The following is a 12,202-nucleotide window of genomic DNA, read 5'->3' as shown; positions in this document are numbered from 1 at the left end:
GATCATAACAGGTACAGTTTAGACATTTCCATGACCACTGTGGAAAACATAGCAGTAGATCTCAAGAAGTGCAAAGCGATAGTAGCGTAGTGACCTGCTGGTGTGGATGAGCTGGAGGGAGCACTTCCACTCGCCCTCTGGCTGGGTGTGTTTCTGACGGCCCACTGCATGGAGCGAGGAGCCTGGGCCGCGCTGTTAGCATGTGAAGAGCTGCTAGTCCTTTCCAGTGGCTCATCCAAAAGGAATGTCTCTTGGTCGACATCATCACTCTGACTGCTGCTGCTGTCCGAGTCACTGGAGTCGTTGGACTGGGAGTCATCCTCGGAAAAGAAGGCAGGGACACTGCTGGCTCCTGGAGAGAGAAAAACAAAAAAGAAACAGAAGTTTCATGATTTTTGTATTAACATTTTACTCACACCACTACAAGGCAGAGCAACGCTAAGAACACAGTGAAGACATAAAGAAACATCAGGTCAAAACAATAGCTGCATTCTCTCCCGATCAACTGGTGCTAAATAACGAGGCTATTTTCAGACCCTCCCTCCCAATGAAAAAAAATCCCTTGGGTGAACGAACAACATTGGTTCTCTTGTCAAAATAAAAGGAAACACCAAAAAACAAAACGTCAGCCCTTTTGGAAAAGCTAGAAATTGATTAGTTGGTTATTTGAGTGAAATACCCCAAAAAGATATATTTGTGAGGGAAAGTATTAGTTCATAATAAGACATACTAACAGTAAAATGTGAAAATGGGACAAACTGAAGGGACTCTCAGAAGGGAAAGTGTGTATGCACTTTGCAAATTCACTCTGGCCCTGACATCTGTATGCATTGAAGTAAAGAGGAGCTCATACCAAAAATAGGAAATGCCAAGGACACCCTACTGCCTGCAAATGAAATACAATGGGTATTCAGCCAAGGACCATTTAGTCTGCTGTATCATTAACTCTCCAAATACAAATCCAAACTGCTGCCTGTTAAGCAGAGGATGGAAAAGTCTAGCACATCTTTTACACTCCCTTTTAATAAGCAGCTGGAGCATTAGTGAAAGAAAAAAGAAGAATCTGTTGCAGGAGTTCATTTCTTTTCCCTAAATCAGCCTTAAAAGAGTAACAGTGCGAAAAAGGGGAAGGTTTCCTGAGGTAAGGCCTGAAAGAGAAGCCTCCTACTGGATCTAAGTGTAGAATTAAAAGCAGCTGTGACCGACCTGCTTCGGAGCCAGCAGTCGCTGCTGTGACGACACTCCTGCGACCGCTCGCATTGTCCTGGTTGCTGTGGTTACTTTCACTGTCACTCTCTGTTTCAGCTGCTGCCAGCAGGTCCAGCTCCATGTCGCTTCCTAAAAACCACAACAAACATAACATGCAGCTCAAAAGCAGTTCATTGGGATTGTTGGTTAATTTCAATGTGAGCAGTTGCACTGCAGTTCTGTATTAGGTAAAATGTGTCTCTCACCATCCTCGTCATGCTCATCGTGCTGCCCCTCGGCTTCAGCATTTTCCTCTCCCTGTTCTTCCTGATCATCATGATGATCCTCTTCTCCTGCAACTCCCTCTACAACTTCAACCTGAACAACAAACAGGATGTGGGTTAAATTCTAGGAGTGCCACTGAACTACAGTCAACGCAGCTGCATCCAAAGCTCATTTTGAACTTAATTTAAGAATGAGGCTCCCCACCTCTTCCACATCTGCAGATACAATGTCATCCTGCTCCTCGTCTCTTCCTCTCACGGGTTGGGACTGGCTGCTGCGCCGAGGCTGCGGGTTTCGGATGATATAAGACGCAGCTGTTTGGCTGGAGCTGGGAAAAAAAAAAAAAAAGCACCGGAGTCACTGCATCAAAATCAGTAAGAAAAATAAAAAGTTTCTTCTATTCCTGGACACTCTTTTTATATGTTCACACTCAAATGTTGTTCTTTTTTTCATGACTCCACCCGAGAAGAAAATGAAAACTGCCAAACCAACCTGCTGGACTGGTCAGGAGAAGGTCTCGGAGGCAGCGGTTCAACGGAGAAAAGCTCCTCGCTGCCTTGAACTGCATCGATGCTGGTGCTGGCCAACGTGAACGGAGCTGTGGGTCTCGCGATGCCCATCCGCACCGGGACAATCAGTGACTCCGCCACGTTACACAGCTCCTCCACGGCGTAGGGCAGCAGAGCCTGGAAAACACGCCGACATTTCCCAATGGGCTGAGGGATAAAGTTGCTATGGAGAGGGAATTGAGAAGAAAACAAAATTAGTAACAGCATCAGTAAGACAAAAACATCCCAAAGTGTTGTTAAAAGTGACGGCATCTTGTATTGATACTGGGCTGTTGTAGTAACTGCATTAGATTAAGATTTAGTCAAAAACATTGAGTCTGGTGGAACATCATTATATTAGAATTAAAATCAGCTTTTATGACAACGTTTGAACACATCAAAACAGGGAATTTGACTTCAGATAACACTGTTGGCGCCATAGTTATAAGGCGCCATTTTTCCATAAGAGGATGACACTGGGATGGACATCTCAGATGTGACTACTGTTTGAGTTCCCCAAACAGTAAGAACTGTCCTTCAGTAGTTCCTTGTTTCTCTCCTTTAGCAAATGATACACTGGAATATTGTTAAGAAAAATAAATAAAAAAAAGAAATCCTGCTAGCTCACAATGCTTTATTGCTGCTACACTGAAAGTAGCACTTACCGGTAGTTATTTTTAGTTTTTAAAAACACTTATTCATGTAGATAAATTAGTAGACAAGAGGGTTAAGTGAGCAACAACTTTCAATGAGACAACCAACAATCTGTTTTATCACCTTTCTGGCTTTCTCTCTTTTCTTTTTTTAATTATTAAATATTGGGCAGCGTGGTAAATACTATTTGTAAGAATACTCAGGACATGAACCTCGGCTGACACTGTATGTTACAAATAACTGCCCTTCTCTGAAATCTGCTGACAAACCTTCGTTAAATAGAGGTTTGTTAAACCGGACTCTGATTTTGCAATTACACAAAACAAATAGATACTTTATGTAATTTCCTTTCAGGGATTAATAAAGTATTATTCAAGTGAACTGAATTATGTTCAAAGAAGATAATTAGAGGAACAAATTTATAGTGATCTGCAAATTTGGTCTTACTTTTTCTTCTTGGATGAAGCCATCTCCACGCTGAGGATAACGAACACTCGGGCTACGGAGCGCAGGAATCTCCTGGTGACCGTGACGGCCTCCTCCCTCCGACCAGGAGTATACTTGTTCTGCAGCTCCTTTACCAGAGTACCTAGTAAAGTGTCTATAAACTAACACAGGAGAAAAACAAACATTTTCACTGGGGGCCAAAAAATGTTAGGATGACTGAAAAGGCATCTTGTATTTAATTAATAGGAAAAAGCAGAGGCCAATTTATACTGTGCATTTATTAGAGGAAAGACTGATTGCACTTACAGTGATGTCAGGAGCACACTTGACAATGAGGCAATGTGTGAAACAGTCAAGGCGAATTGTTCCACTCTGCTGATTCAAGTAAACCTGCTCTTCAGGCAGGAGGTGGGCAATTCTGCTGCTGGCACTAAGTCTGAGAAATGCAGAAAACAGATGTCTAAATACTGGCTGTTCAAGATCAGACCTCTGCACGACAGACTGAAACACAGGAGAACTGAATTTGTAATTGTGTGACTATATAAGTGGTACGTTTGGATGATACAACCCCTGCTCAAATATACCTATTTGCAAATCAATCCATATACGGTACATATAATCATGAGCTGCCAGTAAGAAATAATTGCTTTGGATAAAATACACCAATTTTAAGTTAATGTCAACAATTCTTTTCAAAATGGCTGGACCAGGGCAGGAGGAGACCAGAAGAAATATTAGAAATGTTTGAGAAAACAAAAGCATAAAAAGGTTCTACATTAAGTGAAAAATGTGAACTGCTTCATCAGTTGCCAAAAAGTTTAAAAAGTGCTGTTAAAAAAAACTGATGCAGCACAGCTAAGTCTTTGTTTTGACTCATATGTGATTTGTTTGCAGGGCAGTGTAGACAGAAATCTGATCTTAAGTTTCAATCTTCAGATCACAGTTACATCATTTCAGTATATCATAGTTCAGATTTATATCTGATGCGTGGTCGTGTGACAAGTGAGAATGTGCTGAGCAATGTCATCGTAGACCTACACTCACATCATAGCAAAACCCATAGAAAAATAAAAAAAATCATGTGTCTTTGATCTTTGATTGCATTCTCAACTGTTTGCTTCCTGCCTCAATCAAATCTCCCGCTTCACTGAATGTTTTCTGTTCGTGTTGATAAAAATGAAGCATGCGGAAAAGCATCTGGTGCACATGTCCTTTTCAAAATGCTTGTGTTTACATGAAAGTCTGATGCAATATACTTGTACTTGCAAATGTTAACTGGAAAATCTGGACTGCATCAGAGCTGGGCATTGTAGCTACATGTTGAGTTTTATGCAGCACAGTAAGTGCATCTTACAGGTGATTGTTACCAATAAAATTGTAATTCTGCTGCAATACTTACGGGTCTTTATTTTCCTGAGAACCAAACATAATCATAGATTTGAGCGCGTTCCAATCCTGCAGGACCCGCTCCAGAGCCAACTGAGCAAAGCGAGGAGGTTCAAGGTCGTGGTCTGGCATATCAGAGTCTGTAACAGTAATATAACGGATGCCACCAGAGAAAAAACAAAAAAAGATTCATTTAAACAACAGGAAGATAACCTAAAATGTATGTTTGTGAATTATTTAACGAGCTGGTTAGAAGAGTATGAAAGTGAACGTGCCCTCTGCGTTAGCAGCCTTGCGGTTCCTGTCTTCTCTGATGCGCGGCGGCCTGTACTGGCAGTGCTCAACACTTTGCCTGGCAACGGTCTGCACCAGGAACAGTAATATATGTTCTCCCCTGCAGAAGGACACAAGAGTGGAGACAGATATTAAATAAAAAACCATCAATCGAAAAGGAAATAAGGGTAATAATCACACAGGAAAGCTGGGAGAAAATATGTCAACTACAATGGATCTCAACCGGGTCAAATACTTGGAGGGAGTTCTGCTGGAAAAGTATAACAAGATTTTTTAATCACACCCATTCAAAAAAGATATCAGGGCAGCGGGGATGCCTGTTGGAGACTATGTGGGTCTCAAGGAGCTAACCACTTCCATATGTTTTGGGACTGCCAAGCAATAAGACACAGATGCATGTGGAAAATATATTTAATGTGACCATGCCATTGAATTGTGAAACGTTATTTTTGGGAGACATAATGTTCGAAACATGGAATATAAAAGACAAAAAACTGCTGACTATACTGTTGGCAGCCAGTAAGAAATGTGTTACAAGGAAATGGTTGAAAGTAGAACCCCCCCACTATCGACGACTGGATTAGGATCATCTACGAGATCGATGTTATGGAGAAGATCTCTTCCTCCCTCAAGGTTGAGAAAGAAAACTTTTATAAGCTCTGGTCCAAATGGACTGAGTATGTGAAACCAATCACATCTGATTTCATGTGAACTATTTTTTTATGTGATGTAATGATTGTAAACATGGGTGCGCTCCCTGGTTTATTTTTATTCTTTTTATTTTTCTGTTATTGTTTTTGATTACTGTTCATAAAAAATGCTTGGAAGACAGTAGGGACAAAATCATTTAAGTTAAAGATTGAATATAAAAACGTGTAAGATGGAATACTGCTGTTTTAAATAAAAAGAGAATTAAAAAAAAAAACCATCAATCAGAATTAAACATATTTGGTAGGTATTTTGGTGATAATCATCCCTAAATACCATAGAGCCACTTTATCTAAAATGTTCACATCGACTCCCAAAAAATAGAGAATTAAAAGAACAGAACAATAGTTTGTCAATTAAAGGCAAAGACCAATCCAAAGTGCATATGGTCTTTACCTGCTGTTTGGTGTAGTGACCAGGTTTGTGGTTGTGAGTAACCTGTACAGCAAATCCAGACGAGCAGCTTTCTGCCCGGCTATAAGTGTTTTACACTTGCATTTCTCCCAGCAGTCACAATATGCTGTCGGAGAAGTCCTTTTCAGTCTAGAAAAGAGACAGGAAATTACATTTTAATATCACCCATAACAAAACATATCTATTAATAAAATGAATGAATGCTTAGACAAACTTTAAAGACAGAATAGTGCCAACCTCAAAACTAGGACTTACTTGCAGTCATGTCCTTTGTGACACACTCTCGCACACTCAGTGCAGCAGCAGAGCGACTCCAGCAAGCCACATGTTCGGCACTCAAATATGTCCTGAATACAACATTTATGGCAAAAATGTGTCAGTGGGCCAAATTCCAAAGGATCATTATACATTTACACAACGTGACAAACATTTGGTTCAAAACAGCCTTCAGTTTCTGAAAAATCTAGTTCACCAAATCTTCAATCTCAGAATTAAACAGAACAAAAATAAAAGAAAAACTGAAAACATTAAATAAAAATGTAAAAAAAAAAAAACAAACCTATGTTTAAATGGTTATTAATGACTGTTCATATATATTTATGTCAATTTATTTGTACAACGGTTTACATTAAAAACATTGATACAACATATAAGCTCCTCCATGCCTGAAGAGTATGTTGCAGCAGATCATGATGGATTCATATAAAACCGGTTCTCTAAAAGGGACATACAACACTGTTCAGATATTCAAGACTTTCTCAGCGTCACGATTACATTTCAGTGCTGACCTGGTTAATGTGCTCGGCTCCAGTCCAGGTGAAGCTGCAGGTGTCGTTGCAGCAGAGGACGTAAAGTGGAGAATCATCTGGGTTGGTTCCCGATGGGCAGATCATTTCCATGAACACTGAATCTGCACCCTCTTTCTCTGGAATGCCCGGGTCGCCCACTGTGTTGGAGACACGTGAGGAACAAAACCAAAGTTTGGAAACAGAAGAACGCCAGTTTTAAAAATGATATCCAGCAGCTGGAAGCCCAGCAGCAAAATGGCTCAGGAGTCACAGAACACAACAGCGTTCCAGCGTCAAAGATGAGTTTCTTTCCACTCATTTATACTTGATGGTAAGGGCTGGCTACAAATGTATTTATTCTACGAAAAGAAACGTGTATTCTAAATGTGAGACGTGCTACCATGTACTGGTGGGGAAAAAAAAAAAAAACGATATTGCAATATATGGTTGCGCTCTCTGTCGCAATAAATCGTCGATAAACTGACGGCAAATAGATATTTTATTACAACATACATAATGGATTTACATGGTTGTCACCGCACTATTGTTCATGCACTTCAATGTGTCCAGTTCTACAGTGTTTACATTTACAAGACTAGGAGGCAGTGAGGTACTATACAAAATTAAGTTGCTTACTGACTTTTCAGTATTAGAAACAAAGCAGTGCACTGTCCTGGTTTATATAAAACATGTTATTATTGTTCATGCACTTTAATTGTCCAGCTGTACAGAGTTTACATTTACAAGCCTAGGAGGCAATGAGGCGCTATATAAATGCACTCTCTTTGTACATTGGATGAAGTTTTACTACTACTAACTACAGACCTTTTCCTTTTTATGGGTATTTTTTCTTTTTCAGTCACATATATCGTTGATGAAATTTCTTACAATATATCAAATATCGTAGATATCGTGTATCGTGATATTATCGTTATCGTGGGCCACATATCCCCACAGTATTGAAACATGAGTTACCTGTATTGTCCCACCCCTACTACCACCTCACAATAAATGTACATACTGGAAAATAATGTGCAATACCATTCACTGCAACGTGCAATTATGTAAATATCCGTCTGTTATCTTATTTTATATACCAGTATTTTTTATTATTATTATTATTGTATATACCAGTACTATTTATAGTGTGTCATACTCTGATATTATTATTGTATTATTATTATTATTTCTATTGATGCCTCTTGTTTTGCACTATCCCCTTTGCTGCTGTACACTGCGAATTTCCCCGCTGTGGGACTAATAAAGGAATATCGTATCTTATGCTAAGGCTTCTCAAGCGGTCTACCTTTAAATGACAAGTTCCCAGAAAAAACAACTTATCAACGTACCCTTTGCTATTTTCTGAGCAGCCTCAAGCACAGTGATAGCTGCTGGGTAGGCTCTGCCACTGACAGCCAACATGAACGGGGTCATTCCTCTAGCATCCCTGTCAAACAGTCACAACACATGCCAGCACTTCAGAGAGAAACAGGCAAGAACAGCACACTGATCCAGACAGATAAGATAACTTTGGGATGTTTATCGGGTGCTGAAGATTCCTACTTTGCAGAGAGCAGCTCCCGTAGGTGTGGCCTCAGAACAACACTGTCACACATCAGCTTCAGGATAAGGTGTGCGTTGGCCTTCCTGTCTTTGGACTCAACCACGGACGGCTCAGTCGACGGCCCTGCACGGATGGAAAATAGTTCAACACAAGGCACCAAGCTAGTTTCAGACTTTACGCTCTGATCATCAATATACAGTTATATTTAATCATATCTCCTGTAGACATACATAGAATAGAATACTTTGTCTGTCCCAATGGTGACAGAAATTCCTCTTTGACAGGGCTCACAACCACATTTACACATTCCCATGAAGATACATTACAATAGAAAATGAATAAATACATTAAAAATACATTTAAAACAAAAAAAAACAGCAACATAAAATACATATATACCCACTTTTTTGGGCTAATACTGCCCTTTAGCACGCTATATTGCTACGTACCTGGTATGGTGGAAGTGCTCGGTCCCTGGCTAGTGCCGGTGGAGGCAGTGGTGAGTGAGCCGACAGCTGGGGCTAAAATGAAGTCGATGTCGCCATCTGATGATTAAATAACAGTTAGCATTTATACTGGGCTGTTAGTTTCTGTTTCAGAAGCAAGTAGCTGTAGTTGTGTTACCCACACTGCAGGCATGTTCAGAGCTACTCACCAGGGTCCATTGGTGGAGGGTCGGGGACCCAACTTGGTGGAGCGATGGGTGGGGAGACGGGGTCCTGGTGGTCACTGGATGATGGACCAGACTCATGCCGACCAAGACCTGCTGCTCTCAGAGACCTCCGCATCATCTCTCTGAGACGAAGACTGTTGAGCAACAAAAGCAATTTGGCTTATACAATAAGCAATTTGGCTTATTGTTGTCGTCAATGGAGATACTGTTCATTGAAAAAAGGCTGAATGAAAATTCAATTCACGTTATTTTCTGCAGAAACAAAATGTTCTCGTACATTTCTATTCCTAAATAAATAAATACAAATACCAATAATACAAGTGGTTAATTACCCTCTGCTGCTAGAGGAGCCCGTCCTATTTCCAGAGCTGTTGCTTGAGACCACAGAGATGGCGTTGGCGATTGCCTCTACAGCAGACAGACGCTCTGCAAATGTGTTTCTTTCAGACCTTTCAGCTTCTGAAATCAAAAAACTTGGTCATTTAGCAAAACAGCAAGTCAACAGGATGCAAGCAATTACAACTACAAAGGAACGCTTTTTAAGTTCAAGTTGTTTGTTAGATGTTACATTATTATAACTGCAGTTAGAAATATTGGACAAAATAAAACCTTTATTTGGAGCCAAACATCAAACACATGCATTAGATCAGGTCATCCTGACACTGCAGCTCACCTTCCTCCTCTTTGGTCTCCTTGTTACTGACGGGGAAGCAGACGGAGACGGCGGCGTGGAGGATGTTACGGTTTCCGTCACATCGGTGACCCAGAAGTGCTCCCAGTGCTTGACTACCCTGATCCAAAAGGAAGGCCTGCTCAAGGTTCACCAGATACTGCCGACAGGCCTCATAGTCACATCGCAGCACATGCTGCATCAGCGTCTGCTTCTGAAAACGGTAAAGAGCTTCTGTGAGTACTGTAATGTAGGAACCACCTAAAAGACATTTGATTTTTTTGTTAATCTAGAGAATTTTTTTTTTTGGGTGTATTTATGAGCCAGTATTCACCTCAACTGCCATAATAATAATAGCAGCTTTCTTTTTAATGGTGGAGTTAGATGGGAGGTTGACCAGGGAGTGAACCCCCATCCCCAGGCTGTTAATGGGTGGCAGGTCCAGCCAATCAGGATCTCGAATTCCACCCATGCAGTCTTTGGCCATGGGGTAGATTGTGCCATTTCCATCTCGAAGGATGATGGGGGACTCCTGGGGGAGGGGGATACAAGGTTAGCTGACAGTACATCTCTGCAACGTCTGGTAAACTACAAAAGCTCCAACTCTTACCTGTCCTGCAGTAAAAATGGCCACATTGCGCTCACTCTGACCCAGGAAAGCCAGATTACTTGTAGGAAAGTTATTCTCCTGTTCCGCTTTGCCTGTGGCCAGGTCAAAAATACAGTATCTCACCCAGTTCCCAGTTTTCAGCACTGCGTGGACTCCTGGAAGATAGAGAGAGATGTTTAATAGCACAGAACTACACATGTAGGTATCCACTGATGAGAAGAAACATATACATAGAGAAAAGACTCGCCTTTGGAGTCAACATTCACAGCCAGAATCTCTGCTTTCTCTGGGATACAGAGCTTTTTAGGTGTTCGCTGAAAACAATCAGGAACTTTAGGAGTACCACCAGTTTTGACCACCTGTCAAACAAGATCAGAGATGACAACCAGAATGAAAATGACTGGAAAGATTACAAAAGATAAGTTTAATTCTAAATACGTTCAACTTAATCCATGTAACTACCTGTAGCTCATCTATTCTGAGGAGTCTACAGTCCTGCAGCAGTGATGAGGGGTCTGAGTCGGTGGGAGCAGCAGCACTTTGGTTGGTCATGCTGCCTGAGGTCCCAGGAAACTTGACAGCCACGTAAGCACCATCCACTTTGAGCACCTAGGGCAGAGTTTGATGGGTAAGTTTTGAAAAAGGTGCAGACCATACCAACAATCTGTAAATGGGGGACAGAACCTTCATTACTATTCAACCCTGCAAGACATACAGGACTGTCTCAGAAAATTAGAATAATGTGATAAAGTTCTTTACTTTCTGTAATGCAATTAAAAAAAAACTAAAATGTCATACATTCTGGATTCATTACAAATCAACTGAAATATTGCAAGCCTTTTATTATTTTAATATTGCTGATTATGGCTTACAGTTTAAGATTTCCAGAATATTTAAATTTTTTGAGATAGGATATTTCAGTTTTCTTAAGCTGTAAGGCATAATCAGCAATATTAAAATAATAAAATGCTTGCAATATTTCAGTTGATTTGTAATGAATCCCGAATGTATGACATTTTTGTTTTTTTAATTGCCTTACAGAAAATCACAATATTCTAATTTTTTCTGAGACAGTCCTGTATGCCAGATTTTCTTTCTTTTTTCTTTTTTAAATCAGTCCTCCAGGATTTTGAAACGCGGCAATCACAATGAGCAAAAATGAACCAATGCCTGAATTTTCCACAAAAATTACAATGTATTTATTTATTTTTTTAAGTCACAGCATGTTTTCTGCAAATGTGACAAATTACCGAGGCTGCAGCGACACCACAGGAGTTGCTTCTGTGCTTCTGTGTCAGAATTACAGTCAGTTTTTCAGACACTTCCACTATATTCCAATTATGCAATCCAAATATGCCACTTTGAATCCAACCTCTGGGATACACTAATAGCAACCCTGAGTTAAGCCAGAGGAGAATAAATGGAGGAAAAAGCCTTGATACATTTACCAGATGTTAAACACGGTGCTGCTAAGTCCACACCAGGCTGTCAGAGTTAAGGACTGCAGCGTTTGTTGTTGCTGAAGAATAAGCCAGCAGTGGAAAGAACATTTACTGATCACAGTCCAACCATTTTCGAGCAGCTCCTGCTACATCCTGCTGACTGATTAGGTGCGCAGTAATTAGTCTAAGGTAAATAGTTTATAGCAGGTAAATATTTCAACTGTAATCCTAACTATTCCGTTTTGATTTACAGTGGAGAAAAGCAGGGGATTGTTTACAAAACCAGAAGAACACATCTTTATTACAACACCCACCTTTCCCACAGGAACATTTTTAACATCCTCCACAAAGACCACCTCCCTGAGAGGCCACTGCTCTTCATTCACCTTCTCCTCCTCTTTGGGAGCCGGAGTGGAACGCCTTCGCTCTGCAAGCAGTGCCGTACATTAGCTTTCTGGTATTTTATACCAGCATATAGAGGAAAATGTGCTTGGACAAGATTTGACTATACCAGGGGTCGGCAACCCAAAA

At 40.6% G+C, this 12,202-nt stretch overlaps 1 protein-coding gene across 1 annotated transcript in view; it reads right to left on the bottom strand.

The window, feature by feature from the left end:
* Positions 1 to 12,202, bottom strand: part of ubr5 (ubiquitin protein ligase E3 component n-recognin 5) — a 48,396-nt gene that overhangs the window by 15,067 nt on the left and 21,127 nt on the right. The window contains exons 16-38 of the mRNA XM_061715741.1: positions 11,986 to 12,098; positions 10,692 to 10,838; positions 10,477 to 10,588; positions 10,230 to 10,384; positions 9,954 to 10,151; positions 9,623 to 9,833; positions 9,282 to 9,408; positions 8,932 to 9,083; positions 8,726 to 8,821; positions 8,276 to 8,399; positions 8,062 to 8,159; positions 6,713 to 6,870; positions 6,180 to 6,271; positions 5,907 to 6,053; positions 4,784 to 4,902; positions 4,522 to 4,648; positions 3,429 to 3,558; positions 3,123 to 3,283; positions 1,966 to 2,205; positions 1,678 to 1,801; positions 1,455 to 1,566; positions 1,207 to 1,338; positions 95 to 352 (exon numbers count right to left, since the gene is read on the bottom strand). Of these exons, the coding sequence (XP_061571725.1) occupies positions 95 to 352; positions 1,207 to 1,338; positions 1,455 to 1,566; positions 1,678 to 1,801; positions 1,966 to 2,205; positions 3,123 to 3,283; positions 3,429 to 3,558; positions 4,522 to 4,648; positions 4,784 to 4,902; positions 5,907 to 6,053; positions 6,180 to 6,271; positions 6,713 to 6,870; positions 8,062 to 8,159; positions 8,276 to 8,399; positions 8,726 to 8,821; positions 8,932 to 9,083; positions 9,282 to 9,408; positions 9,623 to 9,833; positions 9,954 to 10,151; positions 10,230 to 10,384; positions 10,477 to 10,588; positions 10,692 to 10,838; positions 11,986 to 12,098 (3,333 nt within the window). The remainder of the gene's footprint in view (positions 1 to 94; positions 353 to 1,206; positions 1,339 to 1,454; positions 1,567 to 1,677; positions 1,802 to 1,965; positions 2,206 to 3,122; positions 3,284 to 3,428; positions 3,559 to 4,521; positions 4,649 to 4,783; positions 4,903 to 5,906; positions 6,054 to 6,179; positions 6,272 to 6,712; positions 6,871 to 8,061; positions 8,160 to 8,275; positions 8,400 to 8,725; positions 8,822 to 8,931; positions 9,084 to 9,281; positions 9,409 to 9,622; positions 9,834 to 9,953; positions 10,152 to 10,229; positions 10,385 to 10,476; positions 10,589 to 10,691; positions 10,839 to 11,985; positions 12,099 to 12,202) is intronic.

The sequence above is a fragment of the Cololabis saira genome, chromosome 3, assembly GCF_033807715.1.
Source record: "Cololabis saira isolate AMF1-May2022 chromosome 3, fColSai1.1, whole genome shotgun sequence".
Taxonomy (NCBI): domain Eukaryota; kingdom Metazoa; phylum Chordata; class Actinopteri; order Beloniformes; family Belonidae; genus Cololabis; species Cololabis saira.
This window is presented reverse-complemented; position numbering and strand designations above follow the sequence as displayed.